General features: G+C 43.4%; 1 protein-coding gene across 1 annotated transcript in view; it reads right to left on the reverse strand.

The window, feature by feature from the left end:
• Window positions 1-15,713, reverse strand: part of COG7 (component of oligomeric golgi complex 7) — a 69,322-nt gene that overhangs the window by 36,594 nt on the left and 17,015 nt on the right. Inside the window, exon 7 of the mRNA XM_064362571.1 lies at window positions 4,786-4,984. Coding sequence (XP_064218641.1) covers window positions 4,786-4,984 — 199 coding nt within the window. The remainder of the gene's footprint in view (window positions 1-4,785; window positions 4,985-15,713) is intronic.

Here is a 15,713-nt window from a genome sequence, read left to right on the forward strand (position 1 = left end):
AACCCCGTCTCTGCTAAAAATACAAAACAAATTTAGCTGCCGTTGCACTCCAGCCTGGGCGACAGAGCGAGATGCACGCACCTGTGTTCTCAGCTACTTGGGAGGCTGAGGCAGGAGAATCACTTGAACCCAGGAGTCAGAGATTACAGTGATCTGAGATCACACCACTGCACTCTAGCCTGCACAACAGAGCCAGACTGTCTCGAAACAAAAACAAAAAAACAAAAGTATACCCCATAGCCCAGGCATTCCAAAAATTCCTATGTTCAACCATATAAAAATTTAAAAACATGCTGTATCAAAATGTAAATGTGCATATTGTACAACACAGCAATTCAATTCCTGAAAATCATCTCAAAGAAATCAACAAATACACAGAGAGAGAAGGATGTTCATGGAAACATGGCCCAGAATCAGAAAGCTTTGCACATAGTCTCAACAGGGGATTAGTAAATGTAATAGCCTACTTACTGGTGTCCTCACATCCTTCTGGTCCCCTCCTCCAGCTAGTTTTATTACTGCTTCTACAACCTCATCCTCCTTCCCTCTTCCTCCAGCTCTCAGCCTTCTCTCCTCTGGTCACATGTTGATCCTTCTGTCTGGAAGGACCATCTTCTTCCCTTCCCCTCTTCATCTAATTAAACTGCTGCATCTCCTTCAATACTCACTCAGCAAAAATCTGCTGGTCTCGATTTCTGGCACCAATTTACAAGGTTTTGTAGAGATTAGGTAAAGTAATGTGCATCTAATGTGGTAATCAAATCTGCACATGTATAAAATCCAAGGTGTTAGTTCTTTTTTCTTTTCTTTTTTTTTTTGAGACAGGGTCTCACTCTGTCCCCCAGACTAAGGTGCAGTGGTGCATCCACAGGTCACCGCTGCCTTTGCCTCCCAGGCTCAAGTGATCCTCCCACCCCAGCCTCCTGAGTAGCAAGTACTACAGGTGTGTGCCACTATTATTCCTGGACTCAAGTGATTCTCCCACCTTGTCCTCCCAAAGGGCTGGGGTTACACGTGTAAGCCCCCATGCCTGGTCCAAAATGCTATTTCTGAATGGCAGGTTGAGAATTATTTATTTTTTTCCTTCCTTGTATTTTCCAACTTTTTCTATAATGGTAAAACCAACCTAAATTTTTTTAAATTTACTTTATGTTGCATAATCTTTTCTATTTTGAATTGTATTAGGTACATGTATTATCTATTAAAATAATAGAAAAAATGTTCAAGGTAAAATTAAAAGTTAGACGATATGTTTACAACATATTTGATAAACAATGGGAAAAATTTCTCACTATATAAGAATCTTTCAGAAATATGCACCAAATTCCTAACAGTGGGATTAAAGGAGAGCTATTTTGTGTCATAGAGCTCTATATCATTAATTCTTATAATACATACTTTTGTTGCTTTTTATAATATATTTAATAATATATTATTTTAAATAAATTGCTCTTAAAAATTAACCACAAAAAGGTTAAACTCCCAGAGTAACAGGCTAAAAAATAAGCAATTCAAAAGAGAAAAGATACTTTATATAATGTGACTTTCAAACTCCCTAATAACTAAAGCAAAAAACTAAAATGATGTATCAGTAATTGTCTAAGAACCTGGTAAGGAAAGGAGAAAAAAGTCTAGTGTTGGTGAGGGTGCAGGGACACAGACACCTTCGTTCACTACTGATAGATAAGAAAACAGGTGAACACTTTCTAAAGAAGAAAATGTGACAAATATCTTCACATTTTTCATTTCTGAGCAACTGCAAATTTAAACTTATCCTAAGGAATAATCGGAGGTAGGCTCAAAAGCTAATGTATAAAACAGTTCATAACAGTTTCATATATCATAGTGATTAAAAAATGGTAGTAAATTGACTGAGTGTGGTAGCTCACACCTGTAATCCCAGCACTTTGGGAGGCCAAGGCAGGAGAATCACTTGAGCCTAGGAGTTTGAGACCAGCCTGAGCAAAATAGGGAGACTCTGTCTCTACAAAAAATTTAAAAATTAGCCTGTGGTCCCAACTACTCAAGAGGCTGAATTCAGAGAATCACTTGAGCCCAGAAGGTATAAGGCTACAGTGAACTATGAAAGCACCAATGCAATCTAACCTGGGCAACAGAGCAAGACCCTGTCTTGAAAAAACAAAAAACAACAAAACTATGTCTTAGGAAAACATTTAACTATATAAGAAATGCTCTTTATATTATTTCGAGCATTTCAAAAAATGAAAATATGGCTCGGCGCGGTGGCTCACACCTGTAATCCCAGCACTTTGGGAGGTCAAGGCAGGTGGATCATGAGGTCAAGAGATCAAGACCATCCTGGCCAACATAGTGAAACTCTGTCTCTACTAAAAATACAAAAATTAGCTGGGTGTGGTGGCACATGCCTGTAGTCCCAGCTACTTGGGAGGCTGAGGCAGGAGAATCACTTTACCCTGGGAGGCAGAGGTCACAATGACCCAAGATCCTGCCATTGCACTCCAGCCTGGCAACAGAGCATGACTCTGTCTCAAAAAAAGAAAAATTAAGACTGTCTACAACCAATATTTTAAGATATTTATATATATTATATAATATATAATTACATGTAAATATATAAAAGTATATATTAAATATATATTACATTCTATATATAATATTTATATGGTAGATATTAAATATTTATATTAATATTTTGTGAACAATGTATATTTGTATTACTGGAAGCAGTGTTGTTGGTGGCTCTGACAGATGAGTTTATGGATTGTTCTTGCTCTCTTTTTAATTTTTATATTTGTGTGTTTCCAAAGAATGTTAAAGTTAAAATCTCAAGGAGAATCATCAGAAATCTAGGTCGGGTGCAGTGGCTCATGCCTGTAACCTCAGCACTTTGGGAGGCTGAGGTAGGCGGATCACTTGAGGTCAGGAGTTTGAGATCAACCTGGCCAACATGGTGAAACCCCCATCTCTACTAAAAATGCAAAAAAAATTAGCCAGGCGTGTAGTGGGCGCCTGTAATCCCAGCTACTCGGGAGGCTGAGGCAGAAGAATTGCTTGAACCTGCGAGGTGGAGGGTGCAGTGAGCCGAGATCATGCCACTGCACTCCAGCCTGGGCGACAGAGCAAGTCTCTGTCTAAAAAAAAAAAAATTAAAGTCCTGGCCAGGTACACTGGCTCACACTTGCTGTAATCCCAGCACTCTGGGAGGCCCAGGCAAGTCGATCATCTGAGGTCACGAGTTCAAGAACAGCCTGGCCAACATGTCAAAACCCCATCTCTACTAAAAAGTACAAAAATTAGCCAGGTGTGGTGGCACCCACCTGTAGTCCCAACTACTCGGGTGGCTGAGGCAGAAGAATTGCTTGAACCCAGGAGACAGAAGTTGCAGTGAGCCAAGATCGCAGCACTACACTCCAGCCTGAGTGACAGAGCGAGACTCGTCCCGTGGCTGACTAGCAAAGCACTGCTAGATCTGTCTCAAGGGTGGTTCTCTTCCTTACTATGTCCATCCCAGGGGAAGGATGCAGCCGTTAATTGCTCCACCTTCGTCCCACTGTGCTGCAGACAACTCTCCTTAGCCCAACTCTCCCAACTATCCTTAGCCACTTCCACAAAGGCAACACGGTCTCCTGGAAGCTGCCCACATCCAGTGGGCCTTTCTCATAACTAAGGCCTGGCCTGTGAGTGTGCCAAAAACACTGATGAGTCATCAGGAATCCGAACAATAAACACACTCCCTGGAACGTATGAGGCAATTATGCACAAATGTAATTAGAGAGAATAACTATTAAATAAACCAAGTCAGTGATACACAGCAGCCAAACAGCAGAACAAGGCCTTCCTGAAGGGATTTCCTGATTTGAGAGCAGCATGAGTCATGGGGTCTGTGTTCTTTAAAAATTTATGAAGCTTTTAGCATAAACGGGAAAGAGCTCGGAGAATGCCACACACCAGGTGTTGTTTACCCAAATGGGAGCAAGGGGTGCTCTGCTCTCAGTCAGCCACTGGGGAAAGCTCATTTTCTCTACAACCACCTTTACTCTTAGCACAGCTCCCCTGCTCTGGGACACTTGCTGTCGCTTCTTCAAAAAGCCCCTGTAGCGGCCAGGCGAGGTGGCTCATGTATGTAATCCCAGCACTTTGGGAGGCTGAGGCAGGCGGATCACTTGAGGTTAGGAGTTGGAGACCAGCCTGACCAACATGGAGAAACCCCATCTCTCCTAAAAATACAAAATTAGCAGGGTGTGGTGGCGCACACCTGTAATCCCAGCTACTTGGGAGGCTGAGGCAGGAGAATCGCTTGAACCCGGGAAGCAGCAACAAGAGAGGGAAGAAGGAAGGAAGGGAGGGAGGGAGGGAGGGAGGGAGGGAGGAAGCCCCTGTAGCGTATTTGTTCTCTAAAACTGACTTTTGAGGTTGAACTGTCTGACGCTTCATGATGACTTCAAAGGATGAGCAGCACACTTGCCTCCCGGTGTAATCTGCCACCAACTCTTTGCCATAAATCTACCTGCCTCACTGTGATGCCTCTTTTACATCCCAAGCCCCCAGAGAGGTGTCCATCACTTCCCCAGAGTGTGCAAAGCACCCAGGCAGCACTGGAGCCAGGCAAGTATATTAAACAAGTATTTCCATGATGGCAACGTTTTCATGGAAAAGCCCTCCACATCTGCTGAGAAGGAAAACATGGATCCCTTCCATTTCTGTAAAATCAGTCATCTGAAAAGGCAAACAAACCCAGGCCCCAGAAGCTTCAGAAAGAGCAAGTAAAGACAAGCTGGAGAACTGAGAGGAAGGAATGTTTACGTAGGTGGGGGAGCAGCGCCATCTCCAAGCCCTTGGCGAAGTGGGCAGTGGTGTCGTAGAACTCCAGCAGCCTGGTGAGCTCCTGCTCCGGCCCTGCCCTCTCCACGCCGCTGCTGAGGCAGGAGGGCAGTGAGGGCGTGAGGGCCCCCAGGGTCTGAATCAGCAGCACCGTCACCACCTCATGGGGCTTCTGGAAAACCTGCAGTGAGAGAGAGGTGTACCTGCCTTAGAACATGCACTCAAGTAGGAGTCTACCTTTTTTAAAAAACATTTTTGAGAGGCCAGTCATGGTGGCTCATATCTGTAATCCCAGAACTTTGGGAGGCCCAGGTGGGTGGATCACTTGAGGCCAGGAGTTCAAGACCAGTTTGGCCAACATGGTGAAACCCCATCTCTACTAAACATACAATTAGCCGGGCATGATGGTGCGTGCCTGCAATCACCTATTTGGGAGGCAGAGGCAGAAGAATCACTTGAACCCAGGAGGCAGAGGTTGCAGTGAGCCAAGATTGCGGCACTGCACTCCAGCCTGGGTACAAAGTGAGACTCTGTCTCAAAAAAACAAAAATAAATGCAAGTTAAAAATTAAAAACTTTTTGGAAACGGTCCCAGGCTGAAGTGCAGTGGCACAATCATAGCTCACTGCAGCCTTAAACTCCCAGGCTCAAGTGATCCTTCCACCTTAGCCTCCCAAGTAGCTGAGACTATGGGCGCACTATCACACCTAACTAATTTTATAGAGACAGGGTCTCACTATGTTGCCCAGGCTGGTCTCAAACTCCTAGCCTCAAGCAGTTCTCCTGCCTCAACCTCCCAAGGTGTTGGGATTATAGGTGTGAGCCACAGCACCTTTTAAAGAAGTACACCTTTTAAAGAAGCTGTCTCCTGGGTCAGCCCAAAAGGATCTCCCCTGATAGATTAAAAGTGGCTTAGTTTAGAGCTACAAGCCCAAAGCTTTCCTTGGCAAATGTGAACATGCTCAGAAAGTAAAGTAAACTGGCAAGACTTGGAACTTGCAAACTGCCCAGAACAACTGGCAAGTTCATGTCTATCAGTGACCCAAGTGTCTAACTATTTTCAAATCGAACAAATGCATTCATGTAGCATTTTTTCCAAATGGTCACAAAAAACTGACTGGAGAGAGAACTATGGGCCAGGCGTGGTGGCTTACACCTGTAATCTCAGCACTTTGGGAGGCTGAGGTGAGCAGATCACCTGAGGTCAGGAGTTTGAGACCAGCCTGGCCAACATGATGAAATGCTTAAAATACAAAAATGAAAAATACAAAAATGTCTCTACTGAAAAATACAAAAATGAGCTGGGCATGGTAGCAGGCACCTGTAATCCCAGCTACTTGGGAGGCTGAGGCAGGAGAACAGTTTGAACTCGGGAGGCAGAGGATGCACTGAGCCGAGATCACATCATTGCACTCCAGCCTGGGCAACAGAGCAAGACTCTGTCTCAAAAAATAAAGAAATAAAATAAAAAATAAAAGCTGTAGCTGGCAACTCTAAGGCCAAAAAGGTAAACATTTTAAAACTGTAAAACCAATAAAATTCAAAATTTTATTAGAAAATAACTTGAGGCAAATGAAAATGAAAACACAAAATTCAAAACTTACAGGATGCAGTGAAAGTAGTGCTAAGGAAAATTTATAGCTATAAACACATAGAATTTTAAAAAAGAAAGATCTCTAACCAACAAGCTAACTGTACACATTAAGGAACTAGAAAAAGAAAGGCAAACTAAACCCAAAGCTAGCTAAAAGAGGGAAATAATAAAGATGACAGCAGAAAATAAAACAGAGAATAAAAAATCAATTAAAAAAAAAATAAACCAGAAGTTGGTTCTTTGGAAAGATCAACAAAATTGACAACCTTTACCTAAACTAAGAAAAAAAGAGAGGACTCAAATTACAAAAATCAGATATGAAAGTGAGGACACGACCACCAATTTTGCAGAAATAAAAAAACTATACAATTATTATGTGTCAACTAAAAATAAAACTTAAAAAAAAGTAATAAAAAGGATTATGAGACTATGAACAGAATAACTGTATGCCAACAAACTGAATAACCTAAATGAAGTGAACAAATTCCTAGAAACATAATCTATTGAAGAAACCAACTTAAGAAAAAATAGAAACTCTGAATAGGCCAGGTGTGGTGACTCATGCCTGTAATCCCAGTTCTTTGGGAGGCTAAGGTGGGTAGATCACCTGAGGTCAAGAGTTCGAGACCAGCCTGGGCAACATGGCAAAATCTAACCTCCACTAAAAATGCAAAAAACTTAGGAGATATGAGAATCGCTTAAACCCAGGAGGCAGAGGTTGCAGTGAAATTACACTGCACCACTGCACTCCAGCCTGGGTGACAGAGTGAGACTCCATCTCAAAAAAACAAAAGACAAAAACAAACTCTGAACGGACCTATCATTAATGAGAACATTGAATTGGTCATCAAAAAACTCCTAACAAAAAAAATAATAGAACTAGACAACTTCCCCGGTGAATTCTAGAAAGCATTAAAAGAAGAATTAACAACAACCCGTCTAACAGACTTTCAAAAAATTTGAAGAGGAGAAAACATATTATGGTCTGAACTGTGTCCCCTAAAATTCCTATGTTAAAATTCTGTGAATGTTACTATCTTTGGAGACAGGGTCTTTAAAGAGGTAATAAAGGTGATACAGTATCACATGGTTGGCTCCAATCCAATATGACTGGAGTCCTTTTAAGAGGAGGAGATTAGGACATTGACAAATAGAAAGGAAAGACATAGGAAAAAGATGCCCATGTATAAGTCAAGGAGAGCAGCCTCAGAAGAAACTAATCCTGTGAACACCTTTATCTTGAACTTCTGGGCTTGACATCTTTGGGAAAATTAATTTCTGTTGTTTAAACTACCCAGTCTGAGGTAGTTTATTACAGAAACAACTAACAAACTAATACAGAACACTGCCCAACTCATTCTATGAAGCCAGCATTACTCTGATACTAAAACCAGACAAAGTCAAGGAAAGAACTACAGGCCAGGCGTGGTGCCTCACACCTGTAATCTCAACACTTTGGGAGGCCCAGGCGGGCGGATCACTTGAGGTCACGAGTTCGAGACCAGCCTGACCAACATGGTGAAACCCCATCTCTAATAAAAATGTGAAAAATTAGCTGAGCGCAGTGGTGCACGACTGTAATCCCAGCTGCTTGGATGGCTGAGGCAGAAGGATTGCTTGAACCTGGGAGGCGGAGGTTACAGTGAGCTGAGATGGTCCCACTGCACTTCAGCCTAGGCAACAGAGCAATTCTCCATCTCAACAAAAAAAAAAAAAAAAAAAAGAAAAGAACTACAAACCAACATGCCTTATGAATACACATGCAAGCATCTTCAACAAAACACTGCTAAACTGAGTTCAGCAGCATATTAAAAAACATTATAAACCATGACCAAGTAGGATTCACCTAGGAATGTGAGAATGATTCAACTATACAAAAATGAATCAACGCCTGGCACGGTGGCTCAACCCTGTAATCCCAGCACTTGGGAGGCCAAAACAGGAAGATCACTTGAAGTTAGGAATTTGAGACCAGACTCAAAATATAAAAAAAAAGTTATAAATCTCTAACTTTTTAAATGAATCAATTGTATATACCACATTAACAGAATGAAAGGAAAAAATACGTGAGCACCTCAATTAATGCAGAAAATAAATTGCAGAAAATCCTACACCCTTCATGAGAAAAACACTAAATAAACTAGGAATAGAAGAAAACTTCCTCCACATAATAAAGGCCATACATGAAAACCCACAGCTAAGGTGATATTCGATAATGAGAGATTGAAAGCTTTTCACCGATGAACAGGAACAAGATAACGATGCCTGCTTTTGCCACTCTATTCAACAAAGTACCAGAAGTCCTAGCCAGAGCAACTGGACAAGAAAAAGAAATAAAAGGCATGAAATTGAAAACAGTTATCTCTGTTCACAGATGATATTATCTTATGCGTAAAAAACTTAAAGAATCTACAAAATACTTTTAGAGTTAATAAACAAATTCAGGACAGGTGCAGTGGCTCATGCCTGTAATCTCAACACTTTGGGAGATGGAGATGGGAGGATCACTTGAACCTAGGAGTTTGAGACCAGCCTGGGCAACAAAGCAAGATTCTGTCTCCAAAAAAAAAAAAAAAGGTTTAAAAATTAGCCAGGTGGCTGGGTGCGGTGGCTCACATCTGTAATCCCAGCACTTTGGGAGACTGAGGCAGGTGAATCACGAGGTCAGGAGTTTGAGACCAGGTTGGTCAACCTGGTGAAACCCTGTCTCTACTAAAAATACAAAAATTAGCTGGACATGGTGATTCAGGCCTGTAATCCCAGCTACTGGGGAGGCTGAGGCAGGAGAATGTCTTGAACCCAGGAGGCAGAGGTTGCAGTGAGCCAAGATCATGCCACTGCACTCCAGTTTGGGTGACAGAGCAAGACTCTGTCTCAAAAAAAAATAATTAGCCAAGTGTGGTGGTGTTCACCTGTAGTCCCAGCTGCTCAGGAGGCTGAGGTGGGAGACTCACCTGAGCCCAGGAAGTGGAGGCTGCAGTTAGCTGAGATTGCACCACTGCACTCCAGCCTAGGAGACAGAGCAAAACCCTGTCTCAGAAAAACAAAAAATAGCTAAACTGCTGAGGGCTCTCCAATTTGTGTTTCTCCCAACCACCTACTGGATGTCACTGTTAGGATGTGTCACCCTCACTTGGAATTTAAAAGCAGGCAAAATTAAAATTTATTCTTTTCCCACTGACCTCCCCAAACCTGTTTCCTTCAACTTCTCTGTTCCTGTCAGTACTGCCTCCATTCAACCAGGATGAAAACCACCCTCTGACTCTCCTTTCTTGTGGTCCATTCATCAGTTACCAGGTCCTAACAACTGCTCATTCTTCTTGAACTTCAACATTTCCATCACCATCCTCTACCAGACAAAGGTTCTTACCTGTCTCCAGCATAGCCTCATCAATTCACCCTCTATACCAACACCAAATTTGTTATTTTTAAATGTTGTTTTAAAAATTCGTGGCCAGGCACGGTGGTTTACGCTTGTAATCCCAGCACTTTGGGATGCCGAGGTGGGTGGATCACAAAGTCAAGAGATTGAGAACCATCCTGGCCAACATGGTGAAATCTTGTCTCTATTAAAAATACAAAAATTAGCTGGGCATGGTGGTGCACACCTATAGTCCCAGCTACTCGGGAGGCTGAGGCAGCAGAATCGCTTGAACCCAGGAGGTGGAGGATGCAATGAGCCAAGATCACACCACTGTACTCCAGCCTGGTGACAGAGTGAGACTCCAACTCAAAAGAAAAAAAAAATTTGAGGCCTAGCGTGCTGGCTCACGCCTATAATCCCAGCACTTTGGGAGGCTGAGGTGGGTGGAGTGCTTGAGGCCAGGAGTTGGGAGACCAGCCTGGCCAACATGGCAAAACCCCATCTCTACTAAAAAATACAAAAACTAGCAGGACAAGGTGGTGTGAGCCTGCAGTCCCAGCTACTCTGCAGGCTGCAGCATGAGAATCGTTTGAACCAGGGAGGTGGAGGTGGCAGTGAGCCCAGATAGTGCCATTGTACTCCAGCCTGGGTGATAGAGCAAAACTCAGTCTCAAAAAAAAAAAAAAACAAAAAAAAAAGTCAGGCACAGTGGCTTACACCTGTAATCCCAGAACTTTGGGAGGTCGAGATAGGTGGATCACCAGGTCAGGAGTTCAAGACCAGCCTGGCCAACATGGTGAAACCCCATCTCTACTAAAAATATAAAAACTAGCCAGGCATGGTGGCAGGCACCTGTAATGGAAGCTACTCAGGAGGCTAAGGCAGAAAATTGCTTGCTCGTGCTTTCCTCTGGACTTTTCCAGTAAAGAAAAAGAAAATTGCTTGAATCTGGGAGGCTGAGGTTGCAGTGAGCTGAGATCGCATCACTGCACTCCAGCCTGAGAGACAGCACAAGACTCCATCTCAAAAAAAAAAAAAAAAAAATCACTTACATACTTACATTAAAAAAAAATTTTTTTTAATTGCATTTTAGGTTTTGGGGTACATGTGAAGAACATGCAAGATTGTTCCATAGGTGCATACGTGGCAGTGTGATTTGCTGCCTTCCTCCCCTTCACCTATATCTAGCATTTCTCCCCATGCTATCTCTCCCCAACTCCCCACCTCATTGTAGTTTTAATTTGCATTTCACTGAAGATCAGGACATTGGGCAACTTTTCACATGCTTGTTGGCCATTTGTACATCTTTCTTTGTCAAGTGTCTACTCAAATCTTTTGCCATTTGAAAAAACAGGGGTATTTGCCTTGTTATTATTGCATTGTAATCTGTGGCTTGAGCCGAGGTCTTGATTTTGATCAAGCTAATGAAGACTGGAAGAAAATATCTACAAAACGTATCTGACAAAGGGCTTGTCTTAAGACATACAAAGAACTGCTACAACTCAATAATAACAGGCAAATAACCTGTTTTTTTTTTTAATGGACAAAGACTTGAATAGACATTTCACAAAGGAAGATGCACAAATGGCCAATAAGCACGTGAAGAGTTGCTCAGTGTCCTTAGTCATCAGAGAAATGCAAATGAAAACCATGATGAGATACTACTACGCACCCACCAGCATGGCTAAAATTAAAGAGAATGTCAACACCTAATTTCAGCAAGGATGTGGAACAACCAGAACTCTCACACACTGTGTAGGAGTGGAAAAGGTACAACCACTTTGGGCAAAGGTCTGGCAGTTTCTTTTCTTTTTGAGACAGAGTCTCACTCTGTTGCTCAGGCTGGAGTGCAGTGGCACGATCACCACTCACTGCAACCTCCACTTCCCAGGCTGAAGCAATTCTCCTGCCTCAGCCTCCCAAGTAGTTGGGATTACAGGCATGTGCCACCACGCCCAGCTAATTTTGTATTTTAAGTGGAGATGGGGTTTCACCATGTTAGCCAGGCTGGTCTCGAACTCCTGACCTCAGATGATCCGCCCACCTTGGCCTCTCAAAGTGCTGGGATTACAGGCGTGAGCCACCACACCTGGCCTTATAACTTACTTTGAAATGAATAAAAAAAAGTAAGATGATTGGGCGCGTTGGCTCACGTATGCAATCCTAGCACTTTGGGAAGCTGAGGTAGGAGGATCACTTGAGCCCGGGAGTTCAACACCAGTCTGGGCAACGTAGTGAGACCTCATCTCTGTTTAATTTAATATTTTTATATAAAAAATAAAAATAACTTTTAAAAATAAGATGGATTCCCTGATCGTGGTGGCTCACACCTGTAATCCCAGCAGTTTGGGAGGCCGAGGCAGACGGATCATGAGGTCAAGAGATCGAGACCATCCTGGCCAACATGGTGAAAACCCGTCTCTAAGAAATAAAGATAAGAAAGAAAAAAAAAGAAACCCCGTCTCTACTAAAAATACAAAAATTAGCTGGGAGTGGTGGCATGCACCTGTAGTCCCAGTTACTCAGGAGGCTGGGGCAGGAGACTCACTTGAACCCAGGAGGCGGAGGTTGCAGTGGGCCGAGATTGTACCACTGCACTCCACTCTGACGACAGAGACTCCATCTCAAAAACAAATAAAATAAAATAAGATGGATTAGGCTGGGGACAGTGGCTCACGCCTGTAATCCCAGCTGTTTGGGAGGCCAAGGCGGGCAGATCATGAGATCAGGAGATGGAGACCATCCTGGCCAACATGGTGAAACCCAGTTGTGGGTAACCCCCCATGTGGGCACTGAGGAAGGAGAGCTGTGCAGACTCAGGCACAATTAGTGCTTGAAGTATAACTTACTGCTTACTAATATCTAACATATATATAATCAATCTTAGTTCCATATAATCTTATATCTAGCTTATATATATAAAACCACACTTAGTTTTATATAATCTTTCTATACAATCATATATTGGATTTTAGTCAGAGCTATATTGACACATTTAGTGCTGATTTATATAATCTTTCTATATAATCATATAGTAGTTTATCGTAGGAGGAATGCCAAGAGCAGTCACAGTGCAGAAGCAAATACATGGGAAAAACAACCAGGCCAGGACAAGAACCAATGACTCAGGGGGTAGCGCCCCTGCCTGAAAGGGCATACACTATGTGGCAGGTCAGGGCCTAGAGGGCAGCACTCAATACCCGCTGCATGGCTGGCTTGGAGCAAGAGTTATTCCTCCTGAAAAGGAGTGGCTGTATCTTGCATCCAGTTCTTGTGGAAAGTAGGCCTCAGGCCTGAGATCTCGTGAACAACTGAGGGAGAAGAACCCCTCTGGTGTAATTGCGCCACAGGAGCTGTACACCCTGTGAGCTTTTTCTCGCTACTGGGATGGCTCAAATCATTCTCCTATAAATTATCTTAGAGAAGAGCACACTCTGTCAGGTCCCACTGCATTGGTTTACAGCATCCTTCCATCGGAATTCTTTGAAGTCTCCAGCCCCCAGATAAGAAGTGTTGCGCACGGCACTTGTTGCACACAGCTCACCTCCTTGCCCAGGTGACCTAATGGAGGTAGACCCCCTTTTTGTACATGACCCTCTACTACTGTGCATGGCACAGCCCCCTACTGCACATGGCCCACCTCTCTGGCTAGGTGACCTAATGGGGTAGCCCCCTCACTTGCTACTCTTGTGATTATGTATGCCCTATCATTAAGCCTATATATGACCTCACTCACGACACTTCCCCCTACCTTGTACCTAAGAAATACACACGCTTCTGGACGTTCAGGGCCTCGCCTGTCTCCGTTCATAGGTGGTGTGGCCCCCAGAGCCCAGATGCTCTTTTATAGTTCGTCTGTGTCCTGTCTATTTCTCGGATCCTGTGACTCAACACAGCAATAGGGGACACCCCGTGACCCTGTGGAGCTGTGGCCCTACACCCTGTCTCTACTGAAAAAATACAAAAATTAGATGGGCATGGTGGCGGGTGCCTGTAATCCCAGCTACTGGGGAGGCTGAGGCAGGAGAATTACTTGAACCCAGGAGACCCTCCTTGCAGTGAGCTGAGATCACACCACTGCACTCCAGCCTGAACAACAGAGCGAGACTGTGTCTCAAAAAAAAAAAAGATAGATTATTGAAAAAACAGAGACAAGGATAGAGGGGCAGATTTGCCATAAAGCAAATAAAGCAAAATGTTCACTGTACAACCTAGGAGGTGGCTACATGGGTATTCACGGTACAATTCCTTCAACATTTTTATATATTGGAAATTTTTCATACTAAATTGCTAGGCGGAAAAGTCTGAAGGAGACACATGGGCCCTGGCTCCTGTGGCTTGTAGTGCTAAACTGACCTTCAGGAGGTGACAGCCCAGCTACCATGCTTACATCCTGAAAAAAAATGGGCCACGGGCCAAAAGTATAAATCAGCAGAAGCTCATGTCTACCAAAATCTAGGATGAAGACCAAACAGAAGTCTGAGAAGTCTAAGTTCTTTTTCTTAGATGATGAAAGGCATTTGTATGTATGGATATGAGCTGTTTTTATCCTTGTGATACAAGAAGTAGTAGAAGAGGCAAGAACTCATGAATGATTTTTTTTTTCTTGGCCAGGCACACTGGCACATGCCTGTAATCCAACACTTCAGGAGGCTGAGGCAGGCAGATCACCTGAGGTTAGGAGTTCGAGACCAGCCTGGCCAACATGGTGAAACCCTGTCTCTACTAAAAATAGAAAAATTAGCTGGGGTGTGATGACAGGCACCTGTAATTCCAGTTACTCAGGAGGCTGAGGCGGGAGAATTGCTTGAACCTGGGAAGTGGAGGTTGCAGTGAGCCGAGATTGTGCCCCTGCACTCCAGCCTGGGCGACAGAGTAAGACTGTCTGGGGGAAAAAAAAAAAAGATTTTTTCTTAAAAAAAATAAAGTCGGGCATGGTGGCTCATGCCTGTAATCCCAGCACTTTGGGTGGCCAAGGTGGCAGGAGCACTTGAGGCCAGGAGTTGGAGACCAGCCTGGGCAACACAGTGAGATCCTATCTCTACAAAAACTTTTTTTTTTAATTAGCCAGGCATGGTGGCACACACCTGTATTCCTAGCTACTTGAAAGGCTAAGGCAGGAAGATGGCTTGAGCCCAGGAGGCCGAGGCTACAGTGAGCCATGATCATGCCACTGCACTCTAGCCTGCGTGACAGAGCAAGGCCCTGTCACAAACAAAACAAAACAAAATCCTAAGAATGAATTAGGTCAGTTCAAGGAAAAATAACAAGGATGGAGAAAAGTACTTCAATCAGCAACATGAATGACATGACCCTGTATAAGGAATTCTCTCCAACCATAGTCAAGTTCATTCCAGCAAATGAGTGATGAACATCTAAACAGTGATTCACAACTATTATAAACACTAAAATATGGGGAACCTGGCACTAGACCATTCGTAGATGACCTGCTTCTAGGTGGGGGTTTCATACGTAGCAGAGCAGTGCCCTCACTGCAATCTATTTCAATAGCCCTGTCTGGCCCTCAGCCGGGCACGGTGGCTCACGCCTGTAATCCCAGTATTCTGGGAGGCTGAGGTGGGCGGATCACAAGATCAGGAGTTCGAGACGAGCCTGACCAACATGGTGAAACCCTGTCTCTACTAAAAATACAAAAAAAAAAAAAAAAAAAATTAGCTGGATGTGGTAGCATATGCCTGTAATTCCAGCTACTCAGGAGGCTGAGGCAGGAGAATCACTTGAACCCGGAGACGGAGGTTACAGTGAGCCAAGATTGTGCCAGGGCAACAAAGCGAGACTCTGTCTCAAAAAAAAAAAAAAAATTGGCCCTCAACACAAGGGTTTGGAAAAATAAATAAATAAAAAGAAATAAGAAAAAATAAATAAAGAAAATAAGCCACACCAGAAACAGGCTCAATAAGTCATTACTGCAAAGTAAGATAGGCTTTCCCCC

Source organism: Aotus nancymaae, unplaced genomic scaffold (genome assembly GCF_030222135.1).
Source record: "Aotus nancymaae isolate 86718 unplaced genomic scaffold, 86718_ANA_hifiasm-v0.15.2.pri h1tg000049l, whole genome shotgun sequence".
Classification (NCBI taxonomy): Eukaryota; Metazoa; Chordata; class Mammalia; order Primates; family Aotidae; genus Aotus; species Aotus nancymaae.